The sequence below is a fragment of the Anastrepha ludens genome, chromosome X, assembly GCF_028408465.1.
Source record: "Anastrepha ludens isolate Willacy chromosome X, idAnaLude1.1, whole genome shotgun sequence".
Taxonomy (NCBI): Eukaryota; Metazoa; Arthropoda; class Insecta; order Diptera; family Tephritidae; genus Anastrepha; species Anastrepha ludens.
Window position 1 is genome coordinate 79,671,405 of NC_071503.1, and position 23,805 is coordinate 79,695,209.

The 23,805-nt window shown below is 36.6% G+C and overlaps 2 protein-coding genes across 2 annotated transcripts; both read left to right on the forward strand.

The window, feature by feature from the left end:
• The first annotated feature begins 717 nt into the window (after window positions 1-717).
• On the forward strand, window positions 718-6,628 carry LOC128870246 (uncharacterized). The gene is made up of 3 exons (XM_054112847.1): window positions 718-2,258; window positions 6,297-6,480; window positions 6,539-6,628. Exons 1-3 carry the CDS (start codon window positions 718-720, stop codon window positions 6,626-6,628), a joined length of 1,815 nt encoding a protein of 604 aa, XP_053968822.1.
• Window positions 6,629-10,867: 4,239 nt separating this feature from the next.
• LOC128870248 (piggyBac transposable element-derived protein 3-like) lies at window positions 10,868-12,837 on the forward strand. Its single transcript, XM_054112848.1, has 3 exons — window positions 10,868-11,449; window positions 11,504-12,023; window positions 12,793-12,837. Exons 1-3 carry the CDS (start codon window positions 11,388-11,390, stop codon window positions 12,835-12,837), a joined length of 627 nt encoding a protein of 208 aa, XP_053968823.1. The 5' UTR covers window positions 10,868-11,387.
• The last annotated feature ends 10,968 nt before the right edge of the window (window positions 12,838-23,805 follow it).

Genomic DNA, 23,805 nt, shown 5'->3' on the forward strand with positions numbered 1-23,805 from the left:
AACATTGGTGACCCCGACGTGATCGGGTTAGAAGTCTTTTCGCGTTATAACTATTCGAGTTTTAACTAAATAAAATCACTTGCGTGCAAGCAAAAATTTGAGTGCAGTTATTGAAACTGTAAATAAATTAAATTCGTTCGTCAGTACATAACCGCATAACGGAGGTATCTGCTGATAATACAGCTAATCCTATTTTTTCGCATCTGTCGTGCTGCACACATTTAATTGTATTGCCAAAATGCCCAAAGGCAGCAAATCGAAAAAGGGTATCGACAACACATCATCCGATGCAACGATCAACAGCTCCGATTCAATTTCGTTTAATAAAAGGAAAAGTGCGTCGATTAAGCACCAATTAATTGCGTTAAACAAAACATTGTCGTCGCATCGTCTTGATGAACTTGATGAAGCTGAACTTTCTGTCCACATGGAGTACGTCGAAAGCATTCACGACAACTTTGACCACGTGCATTCTATTCTCGAAGAAGCTGATCCACGCGAACTAGATGGAGTAGGCCGAGCAGAATTTTTCAACGTGTACATAGAAGTCAAAGCAAAGCTGTCGCGTCAGCTCAATTCGCATCGGAAGACAAACGTAAGGCATTCATCGACTGCTAGGCATTTCGCATTGGAAGAATCGCAAGAAAGTCTCGCCTTCCTGAGCTGAAAATACCGAAATTTAGTGGAGCGTACATTGATTGGCCTAATTTTTTTGCCATGTTCAGTAGCGTTATTGACAAGGACCTCGAGCTAAGCAAAGTGGAGAAACTCCAACATTTACGCGCTAGTCTACAAGGAGCCGCTTTGGAAACAATTTGCTCACTAGAACCGGTTGAGGAGAATTATGACAAGGCCATTGCCCTATTAAAAAATCGATTTGATAATAAATTACTTATTTTTCAGGCTCTCATTAGGGCGATTATCGAGTTGAAGAGTGTTGATAAAGGTTCAGCCAATCGTTTGCGCGAATTGTGCGACAATTTTAATTCCCATCTTCGTGCACTTAACACCATGGCAACACCAGAACAAATATCGGATGGTTTGCTCATGCATCTTGTTACTAGAAAGTTCGATCAGAAGACGCAGGAGAAGTGGGAGGAGGACTTGCCCACGCAGACATTGCCAACTTTGAATTCAATGACCTCATTTCTGGAGAAGCGGTGCCGAATTATGGAAAATTTGGAAGGTGCTACGCAAACACTTAGCAATCAGATTGGCAAACATTCGAATGCAAATAAAGGTATTAGAAAGGCTTTGGTAGCATCCTCAAGTAGCTCTAGCTTTTGCACATTTTGCGATTCGAAAGAACATTACATAAATAGCTGTTTAAAATTTTTAAATTTGTCGCCAAATTTGCGCTACAAAGAAGCTAAGCGATTGCAACTTTGCTTAAATTGCCTACGCAAGGGCCATAGTTTACAACGGTGTAAGTCTGGACATTGTCGTCATTGCCCAGGCAAACACAATTCGCTTCTCCATATGAACCCGCATACCTCGTCTATATCCCCGTCTTCAAACCTACCAACAATTGAAGCTACAGCCCCTTCACAGCAAACACTCATTTCATCGTTAACTTCAAGTACAGTCGCTCAAGCCCCAAATTCGGGCGCCAATAGTAATGTGTTGCTTGCTACAGCTATACTTTCAGTCAAAAATCGTTCAGGTGACTTCGTTCCATGTCGTGCTATTCTCGACTCGGCCTCTCAAATAAATTTTGTAACCGCTCGCTTGGCAAATATGCTGCAACTTCCATTCAAACAATCTGCAATTTTGATTTCCGGTATCGGCGAATCAAACTTTGTTGCCGACAAAGAGATTGACATTTTCGCACAGTCGCAAGATAAAGGCTACAACACTTCGTTCACTGCTGTGGTCACACCTAGTATTACAGATTATCGACCTAACTTCAGCCTTTCTTCGGAATGGATAATACCGTCAAACATTAATCTAGCAGATCCATTATTCTTTAAACCCCAGCGCATTGACTTGCTCATTGGCGCGGGTTTGTTTTTTGATTTGATGTGCGTTGGCCAAATACACATTGCTAGTAATTTGCCATTACTGCAAAAAACTCGACTGGGCTGGGTTGTCGCTGGTGGTGTTTCATATACCAACAAACAATCATCCTCGCTCGCTGCCTGCAGCAAAAACGTATTTGAACATCAACATAATAACTCATTGAACGATATCGTAAAACGATTCTGGGAAATAAAGAATTGCTTCGACTCTGCTCCCCCTCCATCTAAAGAAGATGACTGGTGCGAGCAGCATTTCAAGAAATATTTCTCTCGGCTTACTTCGGGAGAGTATTCAGTGCGTTTGGCAACAAAAACAGGCTTTAGCGATCTTGGCGACTCATACAATCGTGCTCTTCGCAGATTTAAAAGCTTAGAGCGAAAATTGGAAAATAATAGTAACTTAAGAACTCAATATATTCATTTTATGAGTGAGTACATATCGCTGAACCACATGTCACTGGCAACACCTGGGGCAACAACAAAAACATTTTTTCTACCGCACCATTGCGTGCAAAAGTTTGACAGTACAACGACAAAACTTCGCGTCGTATTCGATGGCTCCGCAAAAACAACAACAGGCTACTCGTTGAATGACCTTTTCCTAGCGGGTCCAACTATTCAAGCAAAGCTGTTCAAAACTCTTTTACAATTTCGTTTTCGTAAATTCGCTCTGTGCGGAGATATATGCAAAATGTACCGATGCGTACGTATGACATCTCCAGACGAATATCTGCAATGCATTTTATGGCGCGAGAACCCACTCGATGAGGTAAAGATATACAAGTTAGACACTGTAACATACGGAACAAAATCTGCCGCCTTTCTTGCAATACGAGCTATGCATCAACTTTCGTACGATGAAGAAGGGTCATTTCCAATAGGTGCAAAAATCGTGAGGAGAGACTTTTATGTTGACGATCTCATTTCAGGCGGAGATACTATAGAAGAAGTGGTTGAGATCAGACGTCAGGTTAAAGGTTTACTTCAGCGTGGAGGATTCAACATTCGTAAGTGGTGCTCAAACGTGGATGGCGCGCTGCAAGGTGTTCTTGACTCAGATTGCGAGAATCTTCTTAAATTCCACGATGGAAGTGATGTTGCAAAGACTCTTGGCCTCATCTGGGACCCTAAAACTGATAACTTCTTATTCTCATTTTCGCCTATTGATAATAACGCACGCACGACAAAACGCACGATACTTTCATATATTGCTAAAATTTATGATCCGCTTGGCTTGGTTTCGCCAGTCATTACGAAAGCAAAAATTTTCCTGCAAATCCTTTGGAAGGAAAAACTGCAGTGGGACGAAAGCTTGCCTCAGTTGTTGCAAACTACCTGGAACGACATTTGTGTACAGCTTGGTCTAGTAAGCAGCTTTAAATTTCCTCGCTTTGTATTGACGCCTAATTCTAGTTGGGAGATTCACGCATTCTGCGACGCAAGCTTGGCGGCGTTTGGTGCATGTGTATACATTCGTTCGGAGTGTGATGGTATTTTAAAATCATGCTTACTTTGTGCAAAGTCGAGAGTCTCGCCTCTGAAGAGTTTAACTATTCCTAAATTAGAACTGTCGGCAGCCTTGCTGCTTGCGGAATTGGTGGCACCCATTTCACTAGATTTTCCACATTCTCACACCGTTCACTGCTGGTCAGACTCAATGGTCACTCTATCATGGCTTCGCGAACAACCATCAAATTTCAACATTTTTGTATCAAATAGAATTAGCCAGATACAAACACTAACCAAAGGTATGACTTGGCATCATGTGCCTACTTCTTTGAATCCGGCAGACATTCTTTCGAGGGGGTGCACTCCCAAAGAATTACTAAATTCTGAACTTTGGAGAAGTGGTCCACAATTTTTATCAAGAAGGCAATCGGATTGGACTAATCTCATGGATTTGTTAACTGATTTACCCGAACGGCGACGTAAAGTCTTAGTTGCTTCTCAACTACGAGACATAACACTCGATTGCAAGTACCACCACTCCTTTGAAAGGTTGCAGCGCATCTTTGCCTACATTTACTATTTTTGCCAACCGCACTGTACCCGCGTTCATGGCCAACCGTTGACTCCGCTGAATATTAAAATGGGTATACATTTACTAATCCGTAACATTCAACAAATTCATTTTGCAGCTGAGCTCAAGGCGCTAAGATTTGACAAGAAACTTAATTCGTCAAGTAAGCTACACTCATTAAATCCGTTTATCGACTCATTTGGGCTTCTTCGCGTTGGAGGACGTCTGCAAAACTCTTTATTGGACTTTGAAGCAAAACATCCACCTTTGTTACCAAAACATCATCCGGTCACAAATGCAATAATTGACCACTTTCATCGCAAATATCTACACGCTGGACCACAGAGCGAACTAGCTTCAATTCGGCAGAAATATTGGCCAATTGGCGGTCGCAAGACTGTCGCTAGCGTTATAAGTAAATGCATTCGTTGCTTCCGTTTGAAACCAATCATCTATTAGCATATCATGGGAAGCCTTCCAGCCGATAGGGTTCAGGCTAACAGAACATTTTTCACCACTGGCATCGACTATTGTGGACCATTTTACTACAAGTCGGAAGTTCGCAGCAAGCCACCCATTAAATGCTACATATGCGTTTTTGTCTGCTTCAGCACGCTTGTCATCTGGAGCTTACTCAGGACCTTTCAACATCATCGTTTTTTGCAACTTTGAAAAGATTTATTTGCACAAGAGGCAAACCGCACACCATTTGGTCAGACAATGCAACGCTAAAAACGAGTTGCAATAGTTAAGTCAATTGTTCTCAAGCAATTCCCATAACACTGAAGTCACTAATCAATGCAACTTGGAAGGCATCTCTTGGAAATGTATTCCGCCTCGTTCACCACATTTTGGTGGATTATGGGAGGCGGCTGTTAAGTCATCGAAATTTCACTTTCTCCGCACTGTTGGCCTCTCAATCCTGACATTCGAAGAGCTTCGTACTCTTGTATGTGAAATCGGAGCAATAGTTAACTCTCGTCCACTTTGTCCAATTTCAGAGAATCCAGATGATTTCAACGTGCTCACGCCGGCTCATTTTCTCATAGGTGCGCCATTTACATCTGTCGTTGAACCAGACGTAACCGGCCTCGATATCAGTCGCTTAAGCCGATGGCAGCGTGTTTGTCATATGCAGCAGGTATTTTGGAAAAGGTGGAGCAGTTCTTATCTCTCACTGCTGCAAGAACGAGTTAAGTGGCGAAAATCAACTGGGATTGTTCAAGTTGGAAATATGGTAATTTTTAAAGAAGAAAACCTTCCACCACTAAAATGGCGACTAGGACGCGTGGAGAGTTTAATTCGCGGCGCCGATGGTGTGGCTCGTATCGCCATCATCCGCACTGCCAATGGATTAGTCAAGCGAGCTGTGGGAAAAATTGCTGTGCTCCCTATTGAAACTGAAGCGGTTGGAAACTTACACCTTCCAACGGGGGGAGGATGTTCGGAGCAGCACTAATTGCTATTTTCGATATTCGCACCACTAATTGGTATTTTTGATATTCGCATCACTAAATGGCGTGATCATAACTACAACTGTAATTCTCTCAATGTACTAAAATTCTTTGTATTTCCTTCTTATTTCATTCTTATATACATATATACGAGTATGTACCAACATACATAAGTGTAGCATAAATTTATATTGTGGTCACTTCTACCGCGATCGCGAAACAATAAAGTTGTTAAACATTTTAGCGCTTATTTTTTATTCGAAATTAATTGCAAACATAGGTGGTGCAAAACAGCTCCTCCTCGAAACAATGATTATTCTTAGAATTTACTTACCTATTTCTATTTATTATTTATAAATGAAATCATTCTCTAACTCGTTCTGAAACTAAAACAAACGAGAGAATATTGCGAGTCCAATCAAATCTATAGCACTTATATTACATTTTTTGACTTTTCAATTTGGTCGGGTTCACGATAATCAGCCCTATCATAGAATCCGTCGTAGACTGTTTTTCGTAGAAACTAAGAAATTGTAATCATACAATTCGAATAGCTCCGAACGTTCATTCGAAATTCGTAGAGTAGCATTCACCGAATACACTCGTAACGTCAAATCTTACAGGTTCGTACAATTTTTCTATGACAAGGTTAGGCTAACGGACAAAAATTAGAACGAGTAATAAAAAGAAAATTTAAAAGGAAACAAATAAGAAAGCTGTAAAATTATATTAACTAAACTATAAACAAAAAGGAATTTTTAAAGTATGTACATATGTATATGTAATTTTATTTGATTTTTACAGGTACAAAGTTGTAACAACACGGCAGCAGTATGCGACTTTGTTGGAGCTAATAAAGGAGAAGTCAGGGATTGCTCATTGGTTCTCCAAATGCTCAAAAGAAGAGGTAGCCGAGTTTTGGCAAAATGTTGCGAAGCAGCTTAACAGTATAGGCCCTTCAACCAAAGATGTATCAAGCTGGAAAAAGGTAATAGAGGGCTGTATATAAGTACATTATCCGTTTGCACAACATATTTTTATTTCAGGTGTGGTTCGATTGGAAGGCTAATATAAAGCGAAAATTTTCCAAAAACAAGGAGGAGCAAACAACAATTGGCGGTGGCCGATATGAGTAGCACCACTTAAATGAAATGGAAGAAGAAGTCATCAAACTGATCGCTTTAGAGATCAGCACGCACGGTATCACAGGAACCGTAAGGGTGGGACTACCTGCTGCTGTCGAAGCAGAGAATAGTGCACCCGATCCGGACGTATCCATGCTGTCGGATAACTGCAGTCCTTCTTTCACCAGACGTACACCAACTGTCCAAAAGCGAGTCGATACAAGTACTTCAGATCTTATTAAAGAGCAGCTAGCGATTCAAAGGACTTCCAAGCAAAGAGTCTGCAGCATTTTGAATAGCAAGATATGGAGCTAGACAATCTCGCTTCGACTATGCAGCGAACTGTTCGGCACTTGAAAAAATGTGCGACCTGAAAACAGCCGACCTGGAAGAAACGCGTTGGCGCCATAGAAAGATGGAGTGCTTTAATGCGGCCAAAAATCAAATAAAACAACAAATGTTAGAAATAGAAAATAAGAGCCTCGAAGCGTTGTCAAAAAAAAAGTTAATATACATATTTTATTGAAACCTACAAATGTTTTGTGTTAAAATTTATTTTATTTGTCACTAAGAACAAACTTTACAGTAGTGCTCTACATATAGATTGTCTAATATTTGAAGCTGCATCACTATAAGTGGATGATGACAATTGTTCTTTCTACAATATTTCGAGCCTTTGCGTGTATGGGGCCGAGGTGAAGGCTAGGCGCTTGAGATTCCTTAGCGTGCCCTCCACTACATCAACAGCGCGGGATGGCTGTAGACGGTTTTTTCTTCCCTAAATCTTTTTACAGGTAGTGGTCCACATTATGGTATCAAAACAGCACGTAAGTGCTACTTGAAGTGTACCTGGGGTATTCTTTCCATCTCATCTACCTACCTTACTTCTCTGTTCCTCCATTAACACAACCGCAGATACCAACGAATACATTTTAATATGAAAATTCAGCTAACTTGACAAAAAACTTAAAGATTATTTGCCAAATAGTCTTCTTTACACTGAAGAGAGCTGTTGTCGAAATATTAAAATTTGGCATTTGAGTTTGGCAGCACTTTTTCGTGTTCACATGGAACCCTCGATTACAATTTTTTCGTATTCGTAGGATTTCTACGACCGATTCTATGATAGGGCCGACTATCACTTCTGTGTGAACGCATTAGATCCTCCAACGCGAACACGCAAATATTTGTATGGGAAAAAGAAAAGGGCGGTTAAGGGGCTTCCCGGAAATTATTCGAACTTTTCTCGCCGTAGAAACCATCCTTGGACTTCAAGGAACATTTAAAAAAAATTGTTAAGATTGGTCCATGAGTTGTTCAGTTATGCGCTTAACAACACATTTTGCGATTCATTTTTATGATATTATATGTATGTAGATGTACATGTACAAATTTGTATGTGCGTATATGTGAGCTCGCGGCGGCAAACGATGACAAAAATTTACATCTAAGATTGAACTTATCAAATCAAAATAGTCAATACTGAAATATTTATTAAAGAAATACCTATTTGCCAATATTTGATGAATCGTGAATTTTTCCATGTTCAATGGGCGCGGCTCTGTATATACATATATAATAAATGCTCGACAACCGCAGCTGCTGTTCATCAAGTGCGCGCATGAACGTACAGTAAAATGCAAAAGACAGCAACAATTAACTTATAAAAAAGTTCTGTCCCGGACATTTCGATACTAGAAGAACAATTATTTTGTGTTCTCTGATAGTAGGTAAATCTGTAGTTAATTAGTATATTACTTTACGTATGTAGTTCTTCAATTGATAAAAAGTGCACAAAAATATGTGCATATATCTGCAATGTTAGAAACTTACTCTGAAATCTGAGTGAGTTATAGACAGTAAAATGCAAAAGACAGCAACAAGTAGCTTATAAAAAAGTTCTGTCCCGGACATTTCGATACTAGAAGCAAATTTCGTAACAATTTTTTTATGTTCTCTGATAGTAGGTAAATATGTAGTTAATTGGTATATTACTTTACGTATGTAGTTCTTCAATTGATAAAAAGTGCACAAAAACATGTGCATATATCTGTAAGGTTAGAAACTTAATTTTAGGGTAGTTCTTAATACTGGACTGGCTGCCAACATATTTTACAGTCGTATTTATACTTACTCATCTTACTGTTTTACGAACATGACTTGTACATTAGTTACTTTGTTTGCTGTTTAGGAAAACATGTTTATCTCTTGTTATTCTTAAAATACATATGTTTATCTTATGTCATTCTCAAAAAATACATATTTTATCTTTTGTTTTTCTTAAAATATGTTTATCTTTTGTTATTCTTAAAATACATATTTTCTGTTTTTCTTAAAATACATATGTTTGTCTTCTGTTTTTCTTAAAATATGTTTATCTTTTGGTATTCTTAAAATACATATGTTTATCTTTTGTTCAACCCTGCACGATTATAAGGCGTTTTTCAATAGGTGCGCTTCAACTTTTTTCCGATAGGGAGGGCGAACGACACTATATTTTTTATTTTTCGCTTGTCATTTGTAAACTTCATTAGTATACATTTCATCATGGAACGCTACACACTTGAGCAACGCTTGTAAATCGTGGAAATTTTTTATGAAAATAATCGTTCTGTTGCTGCTACTTTAAGAGCATTACGGCCAAAAAATCATCTTCAGAGATGAAGCTCACTTTTGGCTCAATGGCTTTGTCAACAAGCAAAATATGCGTTACTGGGCAGAAAGGAATCCACACGTGATTCATGAGGCACCGTTGCATCCCGAAAAAATCACTGGTTGGTGCGGTTTACATGCCGGCGGCGTAATTTGCCCATATTTCTTCGTTGACGAGAACGATCGCCACGTTACTGTGAATGGAAATCGATACCGCGACATGATAAACGATTATTTTTGGCCGCAATTGAATGGTATGGACTTAGACGACATGTGGTTTCAACAGGAGGGGGCCACAAGCCACACAGCACACGCTACAATTGATTTGTTGAAGAGTAAGTTCGATGAGCGCATTATTTCCAGAAATGGACCGGTCGAATGGCCGCCGCGCTCGTGTGATTTGTCGCCTCTGGACTATTTTCTTTGGGGTTATGTGAAGTCATTGGTGTACAGTAACAAGCCGGCGACGATTTGTGAGCTCAGAGCCAATATTAAACGCGAAATTGCTGGAATTTCAGCCGATTTATGCAAAAGAGTGGTCGAAAATTGGGTTCAACGATTGGACTTCGTAAAACGTGCACGCGGTGGTCATGCAAAAGAAATCGAATTTCATACTTAAATGTATATGTTCAAACTCGATAATAAAAAAAAATTAGTTAAAAAAGTCAAACCGTTTGTGTTTTATTCAAAAAAGTTCAAAAGTTGAAGCGCTCTTACTGAAAAACGCTTTACTTAGAATTTACTAAACTATTTTTATTTATTATATCTGTGGCGTTTTAACATAACATCTTAAGTGCAAAAATTGCATTTCGAGATATGGACGATTTTGTGTAAAATAAGTACTGCGTGGCTTTTGGATAATGTTTTTAATCCAACGAGAGGGCTCACTAGTCTTCAAACAAAATTTAACAAAAATTTAAACATTTGTGCCTAGTAAGCATGTTTTTTTCACTGTTTCGTACTTAAGATGTTTTAAAAAACTCGCGACAAGAAAACGAAGCATCTTATATAGACTTAAGATATTATTATCGATATAAATATAAATTAATCAAGTCTTACGAGAACATAAGATCTTCTGTTGTAATTAAAACGAGTAAGTTAATTTAGATAAGATATTTTTATTTATTCAGTTCCTTACCTTAAAGTAGTAAAATTAATACATTTTTCAGTTAAAGGTGAATATTAATTTACAATAAATAATCCGTTAGCACATTATAGTTTGTTGCGTTAGCGCTTAGTTAAAAAGAAAAATATGTATGTACATATATACCCACGTATAAAAGTAAAAATATTCAATTCATTTTTCAGTGTTTCAATGTTTATAACAATCAGACTTTCGTCTAGTAATATATACGTATTATTATTCTTCACTTTCGTCATACGACGTTAACCCATTCGATCCCATTGTACTCGCTTGAGTACAGAAAAAGCATCTTTTTCGAAACGACGTCAAAAGCCAACGCTTACAAATTTTTAAATGCACTCGCCACTTTATAATACAGAGCAATGTCGAAAAGAAATACACATGTTTCTCCTTCTTTTTTTTGAGTCCCGTTATCCGTTATTCACTTGTCTTTGTGTGCACCTTTGCTATTTTTCTTCTTTTCATGGTTTAGTTTGCAATAAGCTCTCTGTTTGACAAAATCTAAGTTATCACGGAAAAAGTTCAGTGTTGTAATATTCATAATACATATAATTTGTATACTTTATACCAAAAAAACGAAAAAAGTTGTGGAAAAGTGCATTTCGGTAGGTTTAAATTCTAGTGTACTCGCATGGGTACAGTGGGAACATTCATATATATTTTGTGTGCATATTTCATGTAGATTTGGTAATGGATGTAAAAAAATTTTACGGAAAGAGGTTTCATAACCTTTCTGCGGCCACCGACTATATTGAATCAAGCGACCGTAGTCACTTCGACTTCGCTATTATACCGCCAAATACCCACTGTGACACAGATGAGGAGGACATTGAAGAGGATAATATATTGCGTGATGATATTCCAACCTTGGAATCGTATTTTTCGATTCTTCTTTACGTCATATGACCTTCTTAGAATTTTGAAAGAACAAGGATTTAAGGCTACTGGGACTGTTCGTGAACGGCGGACCAAAAAATGTCCTCTGAAAACGAACAAAGAACTACAAAAGAAGCAACGGTCTCCCCGTTTGATTTTATGTAAGTTTATCACAATGATTTATTTGAATAGTTGTTTTGTATCAAATTTTGTAGGTTTTCTGACTCAGGAATACTTTTTGTGACGTGGAATGACAATAGCGTTGTGACAGTGGGAACAAACTATGATAGAATTGCACCTTTACATACCGTCAAACGATGGTCAAGACAAGAGAGGCGCAAGGTGAATGCCCAGCAGCCGAAGTTGATAGCGGAATACAACTCAGGAATGGGAGGAGTTGACCTCCACGACCAAGCTTTGAATACTTACAATATAAAGTTTAGAGGAAAGAAATGGTGGTGGCCTCTTTTCTCCACAATGATAAGCTCGTGCGTAGTAAACGCATGGAAGCTTTATAAAATGGCAAGTAAGAGTCAATGCGACTTGTTGCAATACCAACGTGAAATTGTGCGATTTTATTTACGCAATTATAATATCCGGGACATATCTTCAAAACGATCGACAACGGCATCAATAGCTGGTTCCTCATATAACCATTTTCCCAAAAGGATATCGAATCAGCTGAGGTGCAGGGAGTGTCACCAAAGAATTCGATGGATTTGCGAGTTATGCAATGTAACCCTTTGCGTAGAGAGAGAATGTTTCAAAAACTTCCATACTGTTAACCGAACTAATAACCAAGGAAGTCTTTGAAAGTGTCTTTTTATTTAATACTCCATATTTTCATATACAGGCAATGTATATACATATTATCCCATTGTACTCGATTGGGTACAGCCCAAAAAATGCATTTCTTTGATTTTTTTTCGTGTTTTTTTTTTTAAGGAGCTTAATTACACTATTTCAATAAACGTTTTATAAACGCATTTAAAAAAAAAATTGTTTTATATAAGGTTGGGATTTTATGGGTTAAATCTGGATGAAAACATATCTTCGGTTCTTAAGTTTATATAAAAGTCTTTATAAATTTTATCTACAAGAGGTAACATTTCTAAACCATTTTTCTTTTTTGGGCTTATTTTTATTGGAGAGTCGTAGCACCTTTTCAAGTCTTTTATTTTAACACAATGGATTCCTCGCTTTGATATATTTATGAATTTGAACGGATCATCCTCTCTTAGAGATGTTTTAAAATATATTTTACCAAATTATTTTGTATATCTGAGCCACTTAATGTATTGCCAATTGAATTTGTTGCCGCTGTCATCAACTTTTCGCCAAGTAAACAAGTTTTTCGTTGCATATGCAAAATCCAGCATTTTCAATTGCTCCATTTCATTCACTATAAATTTGTTCTTTACGCCTACCGTGCGTATAAATTGGTACCAATCGCGAGGATGATGGATTTTTATTGAAAACTTTTTTTTCTTTTTTACTATTGCAGCATGGCTACTATCGCACTCCATGTGTGTGTGATCGGGTACCATAAATTTGTGATCTATAATACTTACGTCGTTATCTAATTGCAAAAAAATTGCAAACATCGTTGCAATGAACGAATTCTTATTTTGTCCTGGACAGTAGTCGCTATAGAAAACCACATTTTTTATATTTGTATTTAGTTCTAATAAATGAGCGAATATGCACGAAGAAATTTCGCTTCCACCTCTTTTAGCTATTGCTTCATGCCACATATAGCATATTGGTTGATTTGTTGTGCAGTCATGCACGGTAAGATTATAAGTCCATAATGGTCTTTTGTAAAATGACAACGAAGTCCTCAGTAGCGGTGTGGGCAGGCACTGCTGTAGATCAAAGCAAAAATTCTTTAAAATCATTATTGTTTATAGCGATATCCTTATCGGTTTTTGTTTTTTTTGAGTCATATGCTTGTTGTGCTAGATTGAGATGCTCAGTTTTTTCTAACTTTAGCGAATCAATCTCTTCGTTATTAGCAGCTTGTATTTTCGAATGAAGCAAATCGCACTTGTGGCAAATATCAACCTTTGGTTTTTTAAATTTTAAGTTTTCTCCATAGAGACGATGCATTTCAGCTACCGACAAATCACTGGGTAGATACCGTTTGGAAGTATCAGGTCGAGTATAGTGCGATTCATATGACGGAAAGCTTTTAATAAAAGCCAAAACTTCTTTTTTCCTTTTCTACAGAAAGTTTTTTAGGACCATTATGTTTACCCCGCATGTCTACCTTAACACCAATCCCCTAAAGTTTTTCCTTCGCAATAGTTTTAATAAATTGTTCGGTTTCAGATAATGCAAATCTAAAGCATTTCTGACACACTGCAACTCTATTACCAGAGAATGTTAATGCAATGAGAAGGTGCAAATGTTACTGTGAGCTTTTTTTAGTACAATTGAGATTTGAAAGATTTGAAGTAAGGGAATTTAGCACACCGAGTTTATAGACACCTCACTGACTTTTCCCCACACAAAAATTAGAAACACCACACATCTTTCACCTCAACACACAACACATTTCTCACCTCGACATTAAAGCAATTAAATTTTTACTATTTTCGTATTTTTGAAATAATAAGCGAATACGTAAAATTTATCACATAATTTTTTTTTCAATTAATACATTAAAAAAAAAAAAAACGAATTAAAAAAAAAAATTATAAAAAAAAGTTTGCGCCGGGAATTGAAATCGAGTCTAACATGTGGCGAGGAAAAATAGGCGGTGCGTTTATTTCTTCGACTGCTTATTTTTTTACCATTTTGTTACTTTTGATAAGCGGATACATAAAATTTATTACAAATTTTTTTACGATTACATTAAAAAAAAAAAATTTAAAAAAGAAAAAAAAAAAAATTTGCACCGAGAATTGATGGCGAGTCACGTGGGGAGGATAAATACGCAGAGCGTTTATTTCTGCGCCTGCGTTGTGAACAAAAGGTTTTGTGCATGCGCGCGACGCGAATAAATTTTAATAAAGTTCTGAAAGTAATTCATGAAGTTTTTCATTACACACATATGTACATAAATGAACGTATACTTTATATGTAAATTAATGATGGTATATGATAATATATTGTACATAAGTACATAATATGTATGTACATGTCAATAGGAGGTATTTGCATTCAGAAAAAAAGAACGGTTTAAGATAAATCAACACTTATTTTATATTGTATGTCAATTTATAGTTTATGTATTCGACAGCATTTACATACATATGTATGGATGTACATTTGTATATGAAAAACAATAATGCACAAGCGCAAGAACATCATATCACATATGCAAGTATGTATGCCCAAATAACCTTGACTTACATATGTATGTACACATGTCACAGCACATCACATTCTTACAAGAAATCAAATACACATACTCACTAGTGAACGAGTTTCTTCCTAACAAGTGCAAAAACAATTCTGCTCTATGTATGTATATATACAAACTTTATGTCCTAGCATATATACATACATAAACGAGTCTACCTACTTGCCTTCTAAACTTCCTACAAAATAATTGTATTCATATGTTACTACATCCATTCATGCATATGTGCGCGAGCACAGCGCTCCCTTCTTGCTTCCGTGTACTTTTGCCTTTCACCAGTCGATATTCCTAATATTATACTTACAAAAACACAATACTTTGATAGACGCAAAAGCAACAGCAAGCGCAACGCGATGGCCGCTTTGCCACCACACATTCTAAAATGTTCTAGAACACAACAAAAACACATACCTCAAAAACAAAATACATTCGTAGACGCAGTCGCAGCGGCCATGATTCTATCAGCGACGGCGCTGAATAATTTAGAACAAAAACAAAAAGTTCATTCATAAGTTAGAGCTCATATTTCAATTTCATTCATAAAACGAGCCGCCCATATGCCAATTTTCGCGACCATTCGAAAATAGTCAATATTGGAATATTTCGCGTGGAATTATTTGCCAATATTTGATAAATCTTAAATTTTTGTCATGTCGAGTGGCCGCGGCTCCGTATGTATGTATGCACCCTTATATGTATGTAAATATGTCTCCTAACTGTGCGACAGTCGCGAGTTAATGCGACTTCCAGCGAATCACACATTGCTGTCCGCAAAGCCGCATACATGTACCTTATGATCAGAAAGTACCGGGAATGTTTAAATTAAACAAAACAGAGTTAAATTTAAGGCAAATTTATATTATCTCCTTCAAAATATGACCCGTCTGAAGCAACACACATGTGCCAACGTTTAACCCAGTCCTCCAAACACCCCCGGCAGGCCGATTTGTATTCTCTTTGATCTGTGCGATGGCGCGTTATCATCATGCAAAATCTGAGAATTGTTTGCTCACATTTCCGGAGGTTTGCAACACACAGCATCTCTCTAAGGTTTCAAAACGGATAAATAATATTCTCTATTGACTGTCTGGCCCGATGGAAGGTACTCATGGTGTACTATGCCTTGGCAATCGAAGAAAACAGTCAACATCACCTTCCCGGTTCTTTTTGCTCATAGGGTATACATATCCCATCTTTTCACTGACGGACAAGAAGACGGTCGCAGTTGTTGTTTTTTATATGCATACATTTTGCGTTCGTTGAAGGTTTGTATATATTTGAATACATATGCGTGTATGTGCGTTTGGCTTTCTGGATGCATCCATGGATATTAGAATATTTTCTCATCAATATGTGTATGTAAGTAGTTCAGATTTGACTGAAGAGATTAAATATAGGAATGCATATTCATATGCATTGCCTTTATGGCTGTTTTACATATAAATCAATTCAAAAGAAGTATGAATAATGTTATATAGAAAATAAATTTCTAAATAACAGGTATTAGAAAAACCTGAATACACTATTTTAAATCAATTCTAATTAAACCAAATACAAAAAATTAAATAAAAATATCGAAAAAAGAAAAGTGTGTACAGGATTTGAACCTGAGTCAAATATGGGACGATGTACTGCATACACGACACGTCTTTCACAATTGCGCTAAACTATAATTATGAATGAACTTTTCTAAATCACTCATTTATTCGATTCGCAGTTTTATATGCACATATTCTGCGTTAGTTGAAAAGTTGTATGCGCGTTTTTCTTTCTGGACGGATATTAGAATGATATTTTCTCATCAATATAATTTGGATTTGATGAAATAGATTATAGACATATGTACATATTTTCTGTTTTGATTGATTTATATAAAAATCAGTTCATATCCAGTATGAACTATTTTATACCGAAAAGAAATTTCCATTTATGAAATACAAAAAAAACAGTATTTTAAAGAAATTTTAATTAAAATAAACTCAACAATTTTACCAAACTTTCCTCGTTTGAATTGTAAAAAAAAAATGTGCAAGAAAAAAAAAATGACTTCAGGACTTGAACCTGAATTAAATACGTGCCAAAAAACAAAACGAATAATTCCGCCGACTTTAGCTTCTGCACCACAAATTAACTGCCGCGTGGCCTTCGTAATCGCAAATTTATTCGCTTCGCTGTGGGCATGAAATAAGTCGATTTCCTTAGTAGTGTGCCGAAAAATTTTATGAACTTCCTCAGTAGTTTGGTAAACGCAGAAAAAATCTGAATTCCTGTCTTAGCGTGGTAAGTAAATATAGAAACCCTCCACTCGCGTCACTCGCGTGGTAAATATCTGCAATTCCCAACTCGTGAGGAAAATTGAATTTGAAATTACCTTAGTTTGAATCTACAAATTAGAACTCGAAAAAAGCTCATTTAACATTTGCTCCTTCTCATTGCATTAACATTCTCTGCTATTACCACTAATCTCCATGAAATAATAATATGAATATGGCCTTTTCCTCAGATTGGTTTCATGCTTAACTCTTTTTACCTTGTTGGTTTCTTCAATTACACTCAAGCCATTAACATAAGCTTTACGTAAGTTGTAAGAGCCTAGTCCCCAATACCAGATAATGTTAATGCAATGAGAAGGAGCAAATGTTAAATGAGCTTTTTTCGAGTACTAATTTGTAGATTAAAACTAAGGTAATTTCAAATTCAACTTTGCTCACGAGTGGGGAATTGCAGATATTTACCACGCGACTAACGCGAGTGGAGGGTTTCTATATTTACTTACCACGCTAAGACAGGAATTCAGATTTTTTTTGCGTTTACCAAACTACTGAGGAAGTTCATAAGATTTTTCGGCACACTACTAAGGAAATCGAAGCGAATAAATTTGCGATTAAGAAGGCCGCGCGGCAGTTAATTTGTGGTGCAGAAGCTAAAGTCGGCGGAATTATTCGTTTTGTTTTTTGGCACGTATTTAATTCAGGTTCAAGTCCTGAAGTCATTTTTTTTTTCTTGCACATTTTTTTTTTACAATTCAAACGAGGAAAGTTTGGTAAAATTGTTGAGTTTATTTTAATTAAAATTTCTTTAAAATACTGTTTTTTTTGTATTTTATAAATGGAAATTTATTTACGGTATAAAATAGTTCATACTGGATATGAACTGATTTTTATGTAAATCAATCAAAACAGAAAATATGTACATATGTCTATAATCTCTTTCATCAAATCCAAATTATATTGATGAGAAAATATCATTCTAATATCCGTCCAGAAAGCCAAACGCGCAAACACACATACATATGCATATAATTACGCGTACAAACTTTCAACTAACGCAGAATATGTGCATATAAAACTGCGAATCGAATAAATGAGTGATTTAGAAAACTTAATTGGTGATTGTAGATTAGCGCAATTGTGAAAGACGTGTTGTGTATGCGGTACATAGTCTCATGTTTGACTCAGGTTCAAGTCCTGTACACACTTTTCTTTTTTCGATATTTTTATTTAATTTTTTGTATTTGGTTTAATTAGAATTGATTTAAAATAGTGTATTCAGGTTTTTCTAATACCTGTTATTTAGAAATTTATTTTCTAATAGGACTATGAATAAGTTCGTGCGGTTTTACAACAGATGGCGTAACTTGATTATTATTCCATCGATCCACATTTCCAAACATTCATTGGAGAGCTACGGTCGTAAGGCACAAACGTCAGTATAAATTTTTTATTTGAAGCGTAAACAACAATATTTTTACCACACTTGAAAATGTCGAAGTTCGTGCCAAATAATGTGTTTTTGCGGGGAATTCTTCTTCATTATTTTAATATGAAGAAAAAAGCAGCCGAAAGTCATCGTATCTTGGTGGAAGTTTATGGTGAGCATGCTCTATCTGAGCGAACGTGCCAGAAGTGGTTTGCACGCTTTAAAAGTGGTGATTTTGGCTTGGAAGACGAAGAACGCGAGGGTGCGCCGCCAAAGTTCATGGATACCGAATTGGAGGAATTGCTCGATCAAGATCCGGCTCAAACGCAAGAAGAGGTTGCAAAAACTTTGGGAGTTGATCAATCAACCATTTCCAAACGTTTAAAAGCCATGGGAATGATCCGAAAGGTAGGCCATTGGGTGCCGTATGAATTGAAGCCAATAGACGTTGAACGCCGTTTTATGGCATGCGAACAACTGCTTCAACGGCACAAAAGAAAGGGTTTTTTGCATCGAATTGTGACTGGTGATGAAAAGTGGGTCCATTACGACAATCCAAAACGTCGGGCAACGTATGGATACCCTGGCCATGCTTCAACATCGACGTCGGCGCAGAATATTCATGGCCTGAAGGTTATGCTGTGTATCTGGTGGGACCAGCTGGGTGTTGTGTATTATGAGCTACTGAAACCGAATGAAACGATTACGGGGGATGTCTACCGACGACAATTGATGCGTTTGAGCCGAGCACTGCGAGAAAAACGGCCGCAATACGCCGATAGACACGACAAAGTTATTTTGCAACATGACAATGCTCGGCCACATGTTGCACAAGTGGTCAAAACATACTTAGAAACGCTCAAATGGGATGTCCTACCCCACCCGCCGTATAGTCCAGACCTTGCGCCATCCGATTACTATCTCTTCCGATCGATGCAACATGGCCTGGCTGACCAGCACTTCCGTAATTACGATGAAGTCAAAAAATGGATCGATTCGTGGATTGCGGCAAAACCGACCGAATTTTTCACAAAGGGAATCCGTGAATTGCCAGAAAGATGGGAAAAAGTAGTAGTAAGCGATGGACAATATTTTGAATATTAAATTTGTAACCATTTTACGTCAATAAAGTTTCAAATTTCGAAAAAAAACCGCACGAACTTATTCATAGTCCTAACATAACATTATTCATACTTCATTTGAAATAAGTTATATGTAAAACAGCCATAAAGGCAATCATATGAATATGCATTCCTATATTTAATCTCTTCAGTCAAATCTGAACTACTTACATACACATATTGATGAGAAAATATTCTAATATCCATGGATGCATCCAGAAAGCCAAACGCACATACACGCATATGTATTCAAATATATACAAACCTTCAACGAACGCAAAATGTATGCATATAAAAAACAACAACTGCGACCGTCTTCTTGTCCGTCAGTGAAAAGATGGGATATGTATACCCTATGAGCAAAAAGAACCGGGAAGGTGATGTTGACTGTTTTCTTCGATTGCCAAGGCATAGTACACCATGAGTACCTTCCATCGGGCCAGACAGTCAATAGAGAATATTATTTATCCGTTTTGAAACCTTAGAGAGATGCTGTGTGTTGCAAACCTCCGGAAATGTGAGCAAACAATTCTCAGATTTTGCATGATGATAACGCGCCATCGCACAGATCAAAGAGAATACAAATCGGCCTGCCGGGGGTGTTTGGAGGACTGGGTTAAACGTTGGCACATGTGTGTTGCTTCAGACGGGTCATATTTTGAAGGAGATAATATAAATCTGCCTTAAATTTAACTCTGTTTTGTTTAATTTAAACATTCCCGGTACTTTCTGATCATAAGGTACATGTATGCGGCTTTGCGGACAGCAATGTGTGCTTCGCTGGAAGTCGCATTAACTCGCGACTGTCGCACAGTTAGAAGACATATTTACATACATATAAGGGTGCATACATACATACGGAGCCGCGGCCACTCGACATGACAAAAATTTAAGATTTATCAAATATTGGCAAATAATTCCACGCGAAATATTCCAATATTGACTATTTTCGAATGGTCGCGAAAATTGGCATATGGGCGGCTCATTTTATGAATGAAATTGAAATATGAGCTCTAACTTATGAATGAACTTTTTGTTTTTGTTCTAAATTGTTCAGCGCCGTCGCTGATAGAATCATGGCCGCTGCGACTGCGTCTACGAATGTATTTTGTTTTTGTAGTCGCTAGGCTTAGATTTTAGCTTTGGGCGACATGCGCATGTGAGGTATGTGTTTTTGTTGTGTTCTAGAACATTTTAGAATGTGCGGTGGCAAAGCGGCCATCGCGTTGCGCTTGCTGTTGCATTTGCGTCTATCAAAGTATTGTGTTTTTGTAAGTATAATATTAGGAATATCGACTGGTGAAAGACAAAAGTACACGGAAGCAAGAAGGGAGCGCTGTGCTCGCGCAAATATGCATGAATGTATGAACGTGCATGGATGTAGTAACATATGAATACAATTATTTTGTAGGAAGTTTAGAAGGCAAGTAGGTAGACTCGTATATGTATGTATATATGCTAGGACATAAAGTGGGTATATATACATACATAGAGCAGAATTGTTTTTGCACTTGTTAGGAAGAAACTCGTTCACTAGTGAGTATGTGTATTTGATTTCTTGTAAGAATGTGATGTGCTGTGACATGTGTACATACATAAGTCAAGGTTATTTGGGCATACTTGCATATGTGATATGATGTTCTTGCGCTTGTGCATTATTGTTTTTCATATACAAATGCACATACATACATATGTATGTAAATGCTGTCGAATACATAAACTATAAATTGACATAATATATAAAATAAGTGTTGATTTATCTTAAACCGTTCTTTTCTTCTGAATGCAACTTTGTGTAACAAAATGGTAAAAAAATAAGCAGTCGAAGAAATAAACGCACCGCCTATTTTTCCTCGCCACATGTTAGACTCGAGTTCAATTCCCGGCGCAAACTTTTTTTTATAAATTTTTTTTTTTAAATCGTTTTTTTTTAATGTAATTGAAAAAAAAAATTATGTAATAAATTTTACGTATTCGCTTATTATTTCAAAAATACGAAAATAGTAAAAATTTAATTGGTTTAATGTATTTATCCTCCCCACGTGACTCGCCATCAATTCTCGGCGCAAATTTTTTTTTTTTCGTTTTTAAATTTTTTTTTTTTAATGTAATCGTAAAAAAAGTTGTAATAAATTTTATGTATCCGCTTATCATTTCAAAAGTAACAAAATGGTAAAAAAATAAGCAGTCGAAGAAATAAACGCACCGCCTATTTTTCCTCGCCACATGTTAGACTCGATTTCAATTCCCGGCGCAAACTTTTTTTATAAATTTTTTTTTTTAATTCGTTTTTTTTTTTTTTAATGTAATTGAAAAAAAAATTATGTAATAAATTTTACGTATTCGCTTATTATTTCAAAAATACGAAAATAGTAAAAATTTAATTGGTTTAATGTCGAGGTGAGAAATGTGTTGTGTGTTGAGGTGAAAGATGTGTGGTGTTTCTAATTTTTGTGTGGGGAAAAGTCAGTGAGGTGTCTATTAACTCGGTGTGCTAAATTTCCTTACTTCAAATCTTTCAAATCTCAATTGTACTAAAAAAAGCTCACAGTAACATTTGCACCTTCTCATTGCATTAACATTCTCTGCCACTGGTGAGGAAAGTTGAATTTGAAATTATCTTAGTATGAATCTACAAATTAGTACTCGAAAAGAGCTCATTTAACATTTGCTCCTTCTCATTGCATTAACATTCTGTGGTATTGCTACGTTTTTTTTCGACTGCAAAAACCTTTTTAATTCGGATATCAGATAATTTTCGCCAGTAAAGGTTACTGTGTGACGTATTTTACTTTGAAATATAATACCCGAACTTGTCTCATTCTTTTGTGAGTTTGGTATCAATTCGATTTGGATGCCGTAGGCATTTAGCGGTTGGCGTACTGCCTTGCTTATGTCGTTGTATGAACTATCAGATGAGTGTACAGTACCTATAGAAGATGTACACGGTGCTACAAAATAAAAAAAATCGAAAGAACTCTTCAAGTGATATAGTGCACGTTCTAGGTCAAGACCAGTACAACATAAAACTGTGTTTAGAAAATTCAAAACACCCTCAATTTTTTTATTTATGGTTAAATAACCGATTTATGGTGTTTTAGATGAAGTGAAAATACATAACTAACCCATTTTTCAACCGATTTTTTATTTCAATATGGTCAATTTTTCCATGTTTTTTTCAATGTGATTCAAATATTTTGACCACTATTCTCCAACGGGCCCCACAAATCCATACATATTTTCAAACTCCAATAAAATCTGCTCCAAATAAGCTATTTTTGATCTTCATACATTGAAAACTACCTAATCTAAACTGACCAAGCGAAGCTTGCATGACACAGCAGAACCGTTTGCAATTTGCTGGTAAGCATGTACAAAATCATCACTTTTGAATGATCAATTCCTATTAAAACTTAGCATAAGTGCATCTAACCTAACCTAACCTACCTAACCTTAACTAAGTGTATTAAGTAAACATAAATCAGAATGTGTGATAATCGTATTCATTTTTGTTACATCTGCGGAATGTTTGTTGACAAAAAGGATCGCTTGGAATTCGCAAAAAGTAAGGCCGTGGTTGAAGGATATGACTTTCTTTTTGAAAGTCAGTGATTTGAACCTGAATATGTTTGTTCAATTTGCACTAATACAATTAAAAAATTGAGATATAAAAAACGCGATACGTCTTTTACCGATAACGATTTCGATGGTTAGGCATTATCAGAAGATCCACAAGTAGGAAGATTGCTACTTTTGTCAGACTAACATCACAGGTCGTCACTACAAAACTCGTGACCGTTTAAAATATGCGAATGTTATAACTGTCCCCTAACCAGTCTTACGAAAAATCCAAGACGAGCAAATTTCAACAAAGAAGACAGAAGATTCATCAGATTCCAGTGACGGAAATTTAAATGCACATAATATAGATAGACCTTATATTCCAATTGGAGCAACTTTAAATGAACGTCATTTAGTATCAAATGAAGACTATCGTGATCTTGTTTCATTTTTTTACAGTATTTTATGTTCAAATTAGCCACTCTTGTATTACATGGAAAAAACTCAGCTCAGGTTGCGCTTGATTCGTTCAGGTTAATGAAGTTTGGTTAGGTTGATTTTAGTTACGAATTTCCTGTAAGGTTATATTAGTTTGTGTTATGCTAGGTAAAGATACGTTACATTTATTTGTAGATGTTTTGAATCGAGTGCCCATAAAAGTATAGTGCAATCGGTTCAATTGTGTTACGTAGGGTTCTATTTACTGAAGTGAGATTAGGACAAGTTATTCAAGGTTACATCGAGTTTGGATAGGTTGGCATTGCAAACT